General features: G+C 39.5%; 1 protein-coding gene across 1 annotated transcript; it reads left to right on the top strand.

Moving 5' to 3' along the window:
- Positions 1 to 451: 451 nt before the first annotated feature.
- On the top strand, positions 452 to 11,774 carry emp2 (epithelial membrane protein 2). Its single transcript, XM_084926421.1, has 5 exons — positions 452 to 579; positions 7,922 to 8,215; positions 8,296 to 8,401; positions 8,482 to 8,622; positions 8,726 to 11,774. Exons 2-5 carry the CDS (start codon positions 8,138 to 8,140, stop codon positions 8,893 to 8,895), a joined length of 495 nt encoding a protein of 164 aa, XP_084782547.1. The 5' UTR covers positions 452 to 579; positions 7,922 to 8,137; the 3' UTR covers positions 8,896 to 11,774.
- The last annotated feature ends 270 nt before the right edge of the window (positions 11,775 to 12,044 follow it).

Below are 12,044 nucleotides of genomic sequence, written 5' to 3'. Positions count from 1 at the left end.
AGAATACAAAGGGGGGTGTCCTGCAAACGCAGCAAAGCAGCAATTACAAATATTTTGACCTCTAAAATGAAGGAATACATGAAAAAATCTAAATTAAAGGAAACACAGGTAACAGAGTCAACTGTTTTTCCGCTCCTCGCCCCTTTTCAGTATTCCTTCTTCATTCCTTCCTTTCCTTCACTTTTCATCCCCTTTTATCTCTTTAATTTCCTTTTGTCTCCCTCCCTGTCCTCGGACTCCTTCCGCTTGTTTTTTCTCATTCAGACTGTAGCCATGTGAGGAAATATAAACTTTCTATTTTTTTCACCATACTTGTCTTTTTCCCGCCGGGCCCCAAATTCCTGTCACCTATCATCGACACGCGCGCGCGCACACGTAGACCTCCCAGTACATCGAGTCCAAACCACACCCAGCTCCAGGTCTCCCTCCCTCGCGCGCTCTCGACGGCCGGGCTAGCGGACGTGCATTTGTACTTTTTTGTTTTTTTTGATTACTAGTGGGAACGACAGCTGCTGTTTTCTCACGTTGGAGGCTGTTTCTTCCACAGAAGAGTTGTTTTTCGTGCTTGGACCAAATTCGGTGAGCGAACTTTTCTTTCCTGATAACTTTTATTTTAAGTTTAGTTTGGTGCTTAAATGCCAAACGGAACTTTCTATGTGGGAGTTGTGGCATCACTCAGAGGAACTTTATGTGTTTGAAGTGCAGCATAACGTGTTTACTGCTCTAGAAGACAGCTGTCTAAAAAATATAAATAAATACATTAATTAATACATTAAAACAACAACAACAAAAATATATAAATATAAATAAACAGAACCTTAAAATATATACATATATATATTATGGTATGTCTGTTTAAGCGTATTTGGACATTAGGCCGTCTCTTACTGTTTGTTACAGGGTTTAAGGGTCCCTTACTGCCGTGTTTTGCCCTGTGGGTATTTTTTACACAGATTGTAACTCAGCTCCAAGTTCAGACATTGGAAATAAAAGGGGCGTTGTCAGCCACTTTGATAATGTATGTGGGAGTAAAACGTATTTTTAAGTCCAGTGAAAGAAACTTTAGTGTGTTGGGAAGGAGGATAAACATTTCGTTTTTCCTTTCCTTTTTTTCAATGGATGCTGAAAATATGCGCCTGTGAACTCTGGCACTTAAAGATCGGGCTTCCTGCAACATGACACAGACGGCTGTTATGTTGCTGTGGTTGTGGTTTTCGGGACTATGCTTTATATATGTTGCTTATAATATATTTAAGGGGTGCCATCTAAATGCAGTACACACACTGTAATGCCTTTATCCCCGTCTTTAAGTTTTTAATGGGGTAGATCCCTGTTTCTCTTCATGCCTGTCGCCCTCTTGTGGATAGAAAATAACATTAGACTATGTTATTTTAGGTTTCTGTGGTTACAGATTTTTTTTTAGCTCCAGCAACAAATAAGATAAAAGTATAGAGCGAGATATGAGGACATATGAAATGGGAGGGTTACAGTTGAACTGCAATAATGTGGATACACTGGATGGCGTGGGCAAAGTTAAATTGGCAGGAGGGGGCTCTGTCAAGTTGCAACACGCTCCTGAAAATAGGAACTGAGACATCAAAGCATTATTTACTCCAGCCTCAATGCCACTTGTGGTATAGACCATGCTGCAATCACAATATGGTAAGTGCTAAATGGCCTGTATTTCTATAGCGCTTTACTTAGTCCCTATAGACCCCAAAGCGCTTTACACTACATTCGGTCATCCACCCATTCACACACTGGTGATGGCAAGCTACATTGTAGCCACAGCCACCCTGGGGCACACTGACAGAGGCGAGGCTGCCGGACACTGGCGCCACCGGGCCCTCTGACCACCACCAGTAGGCAACGGGTGAAGTGTCTTGCCTAAGGACACAACGACCGAGACTGTCGGAGCCGGGGCTCGAACCGGCAACCTTCAGATTACAAGACGAACTGCCAACTCTTGAGCCACGATCGCCCCACATTAAGCTATATTTTGAGTAGAAATCTGGTTTCCATTTCTCTTAATAATCCCATACAGGGAATATACATGTGAACAAGTGCGTTAAGCAAGACACTGAGTGAGCAGATGGATGGATAAATTGCTAAATACAGGAGTGAAGCTAAACGTGGCTGCATTTTGATGGATACCATCATCCCACCATATTGAAGATGGTGTGTTTTCATCCCATCAGAGTCAAGTTTTAGAGTGCAAGAGGGTTTGGATGTATAATTCAGGCAGAATAACTCCTGAAGCATTTTCCCTCTTACACTTATGTTTTGTGACACGAGGTAGCGAGCCACAAGCATTTCCCCTCATACCGAATGTGGCACGCGGAAAGACATGAGTGACATATGATAGGAGGGGAATTAGACAGCAGGCTTATGGAGAGATTTTAAGCGTCGCTGACAGATGAAAGCGATTAGGGAACAAGTGTGAAGTGACTGACAGAAGAACAGAAAAAGATGAAAAATATAAATAAATAGGGATGGAGATGTGAGTGGAGGTGTTACTTAACCTCTCTCTCCCTCTGTCTCTCCATGTGGAAGTTATTACTCAGCACTGTCACATTAGGAATGTGTGAAGAAAAGCACGTACACACACACACACACACACACACACCTAAAAACCATGTTAGCGTCCAACATGAAAGAATGCCTGTGTTGAAGTATTTGAAGCCAGAAGGAAAACAGTTGTGTATATGTGTGCAGATTCTTCTTATTTTTGGGCTCTTTTGTAACTTCATGTTACCCTTCTCTAGTACTCAGAAAAACTTGATATTGTGTGAGTCTTTTTGTCTATTTGGGATGTGAATACGTCATTTGTATGCATTCATAGACAAATAACACAAATAACCACCGAAGTAACTGGTCTATCTGCAATGTCATAGACTGTATTGTCCACTCTTCTAATATTTTAGTATGGATGGCAAGGAATAGAGCAACAGTCAGTCCAGAGGACCACTTTTATTGAATATTTGAAGCCTAATGTTGTGTTGTCCCATTAAAGCTAGTCCCTGAAAGATGAAGCCAGGTTTGGTCTCCTCAACACAGACGTTTAAAGTCTCACCAATCCTTGTTGTGTCCTTCAAATTCAGTCAGATGCTGCATGACTTTGAGTCATTTAAATTCCCTTAAAACAGCACAGTACTGTTGACTTGCTACACAATATACAGGGTTTGGTCTACAAATATAGCCAAACACTGTCCCTAAGGATGAACTAAAAATTTTCCCCATGTAGTAATTGTAAAGTTGCATCTGGAATGCAGCATCATATCTAAAAAAGACTTCTTATAGATACATAATGCTTGATTTCTGCCATCGCTCCTGGGAAAGTGTACCTTTTGTGTAAAGATAAGCCAAAGCTTGGCCTGTAAGTCGTATACACACACAAAGATTTGGTTCCCCTTTGCTATAAGTGAATCTTATGATATATAAATTTAACATTATGACCAAGTCTATGACCAAAGCACTGAAAATGAGTCTTAATTTCTCATGGAGATTGAGTTTTTCATGAGCAAATGTTTCTTAATTGTCAGCTTAAGCTTCTTTGAATATTTGTGCATATACAAAAAGGAGTATTCAAGAGTAAAGGCAGATGAGGGCCAGAGGGCTCCACTGGAAGTCTTCTATCCCTTCTCTCTTCTTTTTTTTCCCTCAATCCAATTTTCCATGGCCAAAGACACAGAGAGAGAGAGATAAGTAGAGAGAAAGAGAGAATGGGACAGTGAGAGAGGCGGGGGAGTGAGATGCAGAGGCCCAGTTAAGTCTGTGGCTTTGTGTTTTATGAAAAGAGGGAAAAAAAGGACATTAAAAGTCAGCATTTTCCACCAGACAAGGGAATCAGTCGACATGAGCACACACATATACACACTTGCACTCTTCCACTGACTGAGTCCACCCCCCAGTCTCCTATTATAAGGCTGAGTGGAGAGGAGGAATGGCTTCATTTGTGGTGTTTGTCAGCGTGTGTGTATCTGTGTGACAGGGAAGGTAACTGGAGTTATCTGTCATTGTGTTTCTCTGCTTACACCTAGCCGTATGCCAGACTTTCCTAAAGTTAAACACAAAGGGAACTGTCACATCTTGTACAAACAAAACACAGGATAATATACTTACTGTAAAATGACCTGAGTTATACTGCTGCTGATGTGGAGAAAAGCTAAGCTTCACTTTGTTCTTTTTTCCGACTAGAGACTTTCCATGGTCATTTTTTTTTGTGCTGAGAAGGTCTCACAAAACTAAAGCCCCTAAACCATGTAAACCCACTTTGAATAGCTCTAAAAACACTAGCCTCACAGGGAAAACATAACAGCAAAAATTCAGCTTCTGCAGGTTACTCTTTAGCAGCTACATTTCTCTTGTGAACATAGTGAACATCACATCTTAGTTCAGATTACATTTGTTAATGACCACGACAAAGATGGTGTTACAATAGATTTGTTATTACTTGTTCTGGTGGCGCACACCTCAGAGTTGAGGCAAATAAAATCTGTCTGTTATGATAGATAAGGTGTGACAAATTGTGCCGTGTTGGTGTGAAGCAGGTCAAAGAAGCAGGGCTAATGCATGCAACATGAATGTGGATAGTGTGTGTGTCTGTGTGTCAGCTGTTGCCTGATGTCAGAGGAACGACAATTCACACTCTACTATCAGCGCTGAGGGAAACCCATTAGGGTCGCTGGGAGTGCAGGGTCCACATTAGGCTAATGTTAGGGTATGTTTGTAGTAAGTGTTGTTTTCTTTTCTTTAATCATGCTCATGATAATCGGGGGCTGGCAGTCAAAGTAATGAAGATCTTTACAGTGCAAGCACTCACCAACACAAAAGACACTTATTTCATTTACTTTCAATTATCTACATTTTCCTTATGCGAATCGTATGTTTTTCTTATATTTAACTCGGCTCCCAAATTTTTGCGATTTTGCATTCTGTGTGTGTGTGCATACATCAAAGTCTGCACGACTGTACTCAGTATGTGCCTCTGGGCTCATGTTTTTGTTTTTCTGCCTTCCCTCCATTTCCCTCCAATTGGGTTCCCTTCCTTGTTTCTCTGTTCCCTCCCTCCTCCGGTGCTCCTCCTCTCTTTGCTGAGATGAGAAGGCAGCTGCAGACAGTAGAAGATCCAGCTGTGTGTGCCCACATGTGCATGTCTGGGGGATTATTTTCCACTCCAAAGAATGTCCCTGCAGGTCAGATTAGGCTCAAAGAGATGCATTGCACTGGAAGTGAATTAAATTATCTTTTATTTTTAACTTTGGCCGCCCTTTTTCCCAAATGTCTTTTGATGCTTCCTTCACTGTGCTAGCGTTTCTCTGTAAAATCAAAAACTAAAATCAGATTTACAGAAACAGATTTATTATAAAGTCTTACATGTGTGCTACTCACTACTTTGTGTGGATATTGAGAGAGCTGGCATACAGTAGCTACTTTATATATAAGGTGTCACATATAAACACACAACGACACCAAACTACCATATAAACACAGACATCGCAGGCTTTTATTGCCTCAAAGCGTTTATGTTGAGAATAAACATTTTGCAGGCTCACGTGCGACAGGATTTTCACTTCCATTTCTTTGTAGTTTTTTTCCCTCACAACCTCTGGTCTGGGTTTAAATGAGTCTTACCAAGCCTTTGTCTTCTCCAGTTTGATTTTCAGAACAGTATCATTATGATCTTTTGGCTTGAAAAGCCCTTACTGTTTGCATACTTGTTGGAAACCTGAACCCTGTGCTTTTAGATGGCTGTTGTTATTTTCCCGCTTCCTTTTTACTATTTACCACCTGGTGCCCCCTTCCCCCCTACTCAGACAGGGAGGACCTATCCTTTGGCACATCACACAACCACATACTCGCACACAAAAACGGTGACCTGCTTCCTGTTGGTGGGCAGAGACTGTTTTTACTGTGACTCCATTTTGGCGGGGAAGACTAATTCCTCTGCAGTCTGGCTGGGGCTGTGTGTGTGTGTGTGTGTGTGTGTGTGTGTGTGAGATTGTGTGTGTGTGTGTGTCTGTGTATGCGTGTGTACACTCACATGCTTTTAAATATGTTTGCGTCTGTGCCTCGTAAGCTTCTGATCCTTAGGTGGGAGGCACTTCCAGAAATCGAAATCATATGTTTTGTTTTATGTGCGTTATCTCCACGGTAGAGTTTGATGTGTGACACTGTGTGACGCAGATGCTAGTCAGTATGTGTTTCAGAAATGTAGGCCTACATTTGCAGACACATTATATTATAAAGTGCCATTAAAGCTGTGCTGTAAAATGTCACAGTTGAATTGTAGATTTTCCTGTCTTATGTGAGCATTTGCAGCCAAATAACCGAATGATGCTGACAAGGCATTTTTTTTATGCTGAGCAAAACTTAACCCTGGATTAACTCACACATGGTTTTCTGGGTATGCTTGAGTTTGTTTTTTTCTTTTTAATAGAATCCACATTTTTATTCACTCTGAGGAATTTGTCTGTAGAATACACAAATAAAAACTAATGAAAATAACAAAAGAAAATAAATCAGGCGCAACCTTGCAGAAAGAGAACACAGTAACTTATTGTTCAAATAACTGCCTGTTCAGACACAAATACGTCTTATCCTAACAGATACACCTAACCTGTTATGACTGTCAACAGTGATTTGTGAAACCATACACTTCTGGACATTTAGTTTGAGTCATACTGCTACAAAGGCTAAGGTCACACTGCAGAAGAAGAAGAATAAGCTGGTATTTGAACCCGCACACTGAGTGCCCTTGGTTCATTTGAAATATGTAAACTTTACGGAAATGTATCCACGGCAGTGCGTCTTGATTTACTGGCATTCTTTTTATCAAATTTGTAACTGATAATTGTGTATCATTGTGTTGGTTAATCTCAGGTTTGAACAAAACACAGATTTACACCCACACACCCCACACACACACACACACCCCCGCCCCCCCGAAAAAAGTTTACTGCTGAGTCCTTGCTGCCATAAAGTCTGAATGAAGGCCTTTAATCACTGCAAAGTATACACTACACTCCCACACATTGTAAATGTGTATATATACTGTGTAAAACACCCACTCTTTCTTTGACACACATGTACACATGATTTGCTGGACAAAACACAAGATGTGTATTTTCTTTAATTTAAGGGAAGACTCTGAGGCTGTCTGACTGTTTCTTTGACAGCTGTTTGGACACAATGTAACAGAATATACATAGACGGATTGTAATTGAAGTTTTTAGCGGTGCTTTATCTACATATTTTCTAAATAGTTAAAAAATCCTGTCAGTGCTATATTATTATACATTTCATTTCTATACATAATTTATATTTTGTTCTGTATGTATGTTATTCTGTAGATATTGTAATTACTGCTTGCTTTTCTTTGAACGCTGATATGGGACAGTACTTCAGTTTCATTGTACTATTGTACAAGGTATGACTGTGCAATGACCATAAACAGTTATAGACTGTGTTGACATTGCCAATATTAGTTATTTGGCATTATATGTATGTTGGCACATATTAGCTCATAAATTAAAAGGAAAAAAAATAAAGATGACATGGGAGAAACGCCCTTCAAACCATGAGTGCTGATCTTGCTTAATTTGTCCACCACGCTGCAACTCTGCACTCAACAGTCAACGACGACTAGTAATCGAGAGTAATCGACCACTTGTGACAATAAAGGAAGATTATTTTTAAACAACATTGTCATATTATCTTAGCTAGGACTCATGAACGACTACATATAACACATTTTTGGGACATCTGTTTCTGTTTTGTGTATCTATACGAGCTGAATTTTTACTTCACCAAATATCGATATTGGTATCGATCATGCATGATGATGATGATGATGATGATTAAAGAAATCATTTCTTTTTTTTCATTTACTCAGCTATTACACTCATGTTGCTTCCAACAGGTTCTTTTCATGTGAGCGGCCTTGATCCATTCCTCACTATCAGTCTGCAACCCCGCCTGTCTGACAGCCAGCATAAACATACAGAAGTGGTTCCACCAAAACTGACAATCAGCCAGTGGGAGAAACAAACAGCGAGGGGAAACGGCCTGCAGGGTATTTAACCAGTTTGACCGACAGGTGACAAAAAGCAGATAGAAGTTAGACGGAAGGGCAGTCATGTTGATCATCTTAGCTTTCATCATCCTCTTTCATCTGGCTGCAGCCATCCTGCTCTTCGTTGCCACCGTTCACAATGTAAGTACACACTGAAAATAAACACTCCTTTAACATAAATCACTTTTTTTTAACAATGCTTGTGTCTATCCTTGATGTAGGCGTGGTGGGTGGTATCAAGACCTGGCGTTAACATTATTAGTGACTTATGGTACGCATGTAACACCACCTGCGAATCGATTGAGGACAGTCACACTGTGAATGCAGGTAAGACAGTGTGTATACTTCCTATATCTCTGTAAATGTATGTCTGGGTATGCTACAACTTCTAACTTCTCTCTCCTCAGCTTATCTGCAGGCAGTCCAGGCTACCATGATCCTTGCCACTATATTGTGTTGCGTCAGCTTCTTCGTCTTCATCCTTCAGCTTTTCAGGATCAAACAGGGAGAGCGATTCATTTTCACAGCCATTATCCAGATATTGGCATGTATGTAAAACACTTCTAACTTTTAATGTTCTAATGCAACTTATATCCACTATCCATGTGTATGATTTCCATCCTTCTCCTCATCTCTTCTCTCATCTCCCAGCTTTATGTGTGATGATCGCGGCGTCCATCTACACGGCCGAGAACAAAAGCTTTCATAAGCATGACCTTCAGGAAGGCTCATTCGGCTCCTCTTATGTTGTGGCGTGGGTCAGCTTCCCCATGACTCTCATCAGTGGCCTCATGTACCTGGTGCTCAGGAAACGCAAATAGACATAATAGGCTTTATATAAACAATATTCAAATTCTATAAATGGAAACTTGAACATATGAGTACAAACAAACAATTTTTCTCATCTAACATTCTTTTTTTAACCCTTATTTTTTATTTTCTATTGGAATCTGCTTCAAATTCTGCATCATTTCAAATCACAGGTGCAAATCTAGAAAACATTTAATACTTTTTTGGTCCATCTTATGCATGAGCTTCTTGTTCCTGATGGTACATTGTTCTTACTGAGTGTGGCAAAGATGACTCTTCGGATTCAAGTCCTTTAGAAACATGGCAGTCCAATTTTTGCCCTGCTTACGTCTGTGGTAGCCACTGCAGTATGTTTCTGCAATTATCTAAGGCGAGAAGTGCACCGTGATTCACATTTGATCTGAAGTGCCTTGTTTAAACAGTGTAACCTTACCTTTGCCAGCATGGCACACTGCGCTGGTTAGCTCCATTTGCATAAGGTCAAATCAGCTCGATGCAAATGCACACCACAAGAGCCTAGGTGACTTCATCACCCATCCACTGCTCTGCATAGACGAGGCTCCAGAGGACCCTTGCTGCATTTTGTGAGAACTTACCTTCACCTTCCTCCCTTTCCCTTGGCAAAAACACAGGAAAAGAGCTCTGCTTTGTCTCCCCCTGTTGTGTCGCTGTCTCCTGCTTTCCACCAACTCCAGTCACAGGACTGTTTTATCCAAAAGGATAATAGTGGAAGAAGGAAAAAGTGTGGAGGCTTGTCTGACTCGGGGACATCTCCTAGACTTGCTAAAGGCTCTTTTTTCTTTTTGTGAATCTATAGTTGACAGACTTTATTTTGTACATATTTGCTGTGTGTGTATAGTTAAGGCTAGACTCAAATGATACAAATTTTATCTATAAAATAAATGGCATATAAATAAACATATATTAACCACAGCATAGAAGTGTAGTGAATCAGTAGTTAGAGATACAAGATGTAGGATTTTAACCTTTTTGTTATGTTCTTATGTTACTTTTTGTGTTTTCATGGTTAGAAAGGAACCAGTGATTTGCTGTGAGATTTGGGATTTAAAACAACATAGAAATGTGTAAACTTCAAAGAAGAATGAACATTTCTTTGTTATTACTATGCTTGTTTCGTTCACAGCTTCTTTGAAGCTATTCTTTTGAAACCACTGTTTATTAGATTATAGCATCATGCGACTGGCGATGTATGAAGTAATTACCATATTTTTCCCCTCTCTGGCTGGGTTACTGCTTGGTCCATTACTGGAACATTTCTAGCATCTCTGTGCACTTACTCATGCGTCAGCTTTTAATAGTAAGCTAGATGTTATACCTGCCAGCAGTTCCTTGCATTACTTTAAAAGAACTGAAACCATCATGGGCATCAGCGATTATAGTTGTGCTGGATTACTTCAGAGATGCACTGTGCTGTTTTTGTTGTAAAGAGAAATGTTAGATAAAGCTTGGAACACAGAAGTTTGTAACCTGCTAACTCACCAGTGATGAAGATTTGGGGAAAAGGCGTGGAATTGAAGTTATTTAGCTTTACTATCCCAAGTCGATACTTGAAAATGAACAAAACGGCGTGTTAAAGGCCAAGATTACCATGTTATTCATGCGTTTTGTCAAGTTGTCATCATTAGTGTTTCACTTGGTAAAAAGCCTCTTGTAATTAAATGCCTTTTATCAAAAATGTTTGTTAATGTTGACTCTACTTTAGTTATGATGTAATGATTTTTAAAGCAGACCAATATTTAACTGTGGATAAATAAACGTTTTGAACATGGCATCTGATCAGATAAGTTAAATTAACATATTTTCCCAATTGAGTGTGTTGTTATTTATTCATCTAAATTGCTTTGGCATGAGTCGCCCTAGAAATGTCCGCCTCCTCAGAGCAAATTCCCCCCCTTTAACCAAAACAAATAAACAGATAAAAATACTCTGGTCTTTTCCTTTTAAGAAGTCATGACCCAGTTATAGAAAAAAACTATTCGTAAAAAGGTTTGTGTGTTTTTGTTTTTTTTGAGTAACTGGGTTATGATTCTGAGAAAGCCATCCTTAGCACCACAAAGCAATCACCTTGTTATCTGGTTTTATTTTATCCAAAGAAAGCACATTTCTACAGCAGATGGCTCTAAAACTGGGCAACTCATACCAAATCAGTCTTTATGGCACTACAAAGTAAAAACGAAATAGAGTTTGTCCCTTTCATTTCAGTTGTAGATATTCAACATAAAACACGTTATTATCTTTAGAGTGAATTTATTAGTATACTTTTCTTCTAGTGTGTTTTATACCCATGTAGATGTCATAAGGTCATACTGACAGAAAAAAATTGAGTTGTTGAAACCAAAACTGTATTTATGGGGATTTCTTTCTTTTTTGCATCTGAAATATTTCTAATGTTTAATGAAGTATTAATTCCAAATTGATTTAAAGTCTCATGTTGCTCCATAATGTTGTCAGTGTATATTTTGCTGCGTGGAGTTGTTTTCCGCAGGCTAGCAGTTTTTCAATTTCCAGTTTCTGCTTGTTAACGGCTCATTTCCTTGTATTGTTTTAAAAGCCAATTAAATTACAATATACTAGTTATTTTGTCCTCTGTTGCAGCTTCTGTGGCAGCTTTGGTGATTTGTTAACATTTTTTGTCATGTGGTCACATCATCAGATTGAACGTTTGTCTGCTACCGACACCTAGTGGACCGGCAGAAAACTACATCATGTGTACGAGCTCGTCTATTTTATTCTTCAAGCAGCACACTGGTCAAACATCCAGTAGATTTATGAACAAATACTCAGCCCCAACACATCAATTTATCTGTGCTTATTTTGCTTTTACCTTTCGAAAAATGCCTTTGAATAAATAAAACATATTTGTTTGTAACTAGTGTTCTACCGGGTATTAATGTGTGCATACGTACTTGCTCTCCAGTTTCTTGTCTTTTTCTCTTTTCCCATGTTGCAGTGTACTACTTTCCATATTTTAGGCTTTATTGTAAACTTTCATGGGAATTACACTTAAGATTACCTCTGAGTGCAACAGCATTTTCCCTATTTATTAAACCTCCTGCATTTTTTATCACTTTCGTTTCCAAGATGTCAGATGAATGAAGCGATGATGACAAAGTTTAAAGGTGTCATTGTTGTGGGGGGG

The sequence above is a fragment of the Perissodus microlepis genome, chromosome 4, assembly GCF_051167445.1.
Source record: "Perissodus microlepis isolate ML-2025 ecotype Zambia chromosome 4, ASM5116744v1, whole genome shotgun sequence".
NCBI lineage: Eukaryota > Metazoa > Chordata > Actinopteri > Cichliformes > Cichlidae > Perissodus > Perissodus microlepis.
Note: the sequence above shows the minus strand (reverse complement) of the source record. Positions and strands in the feature narration are given on the sequence as shown.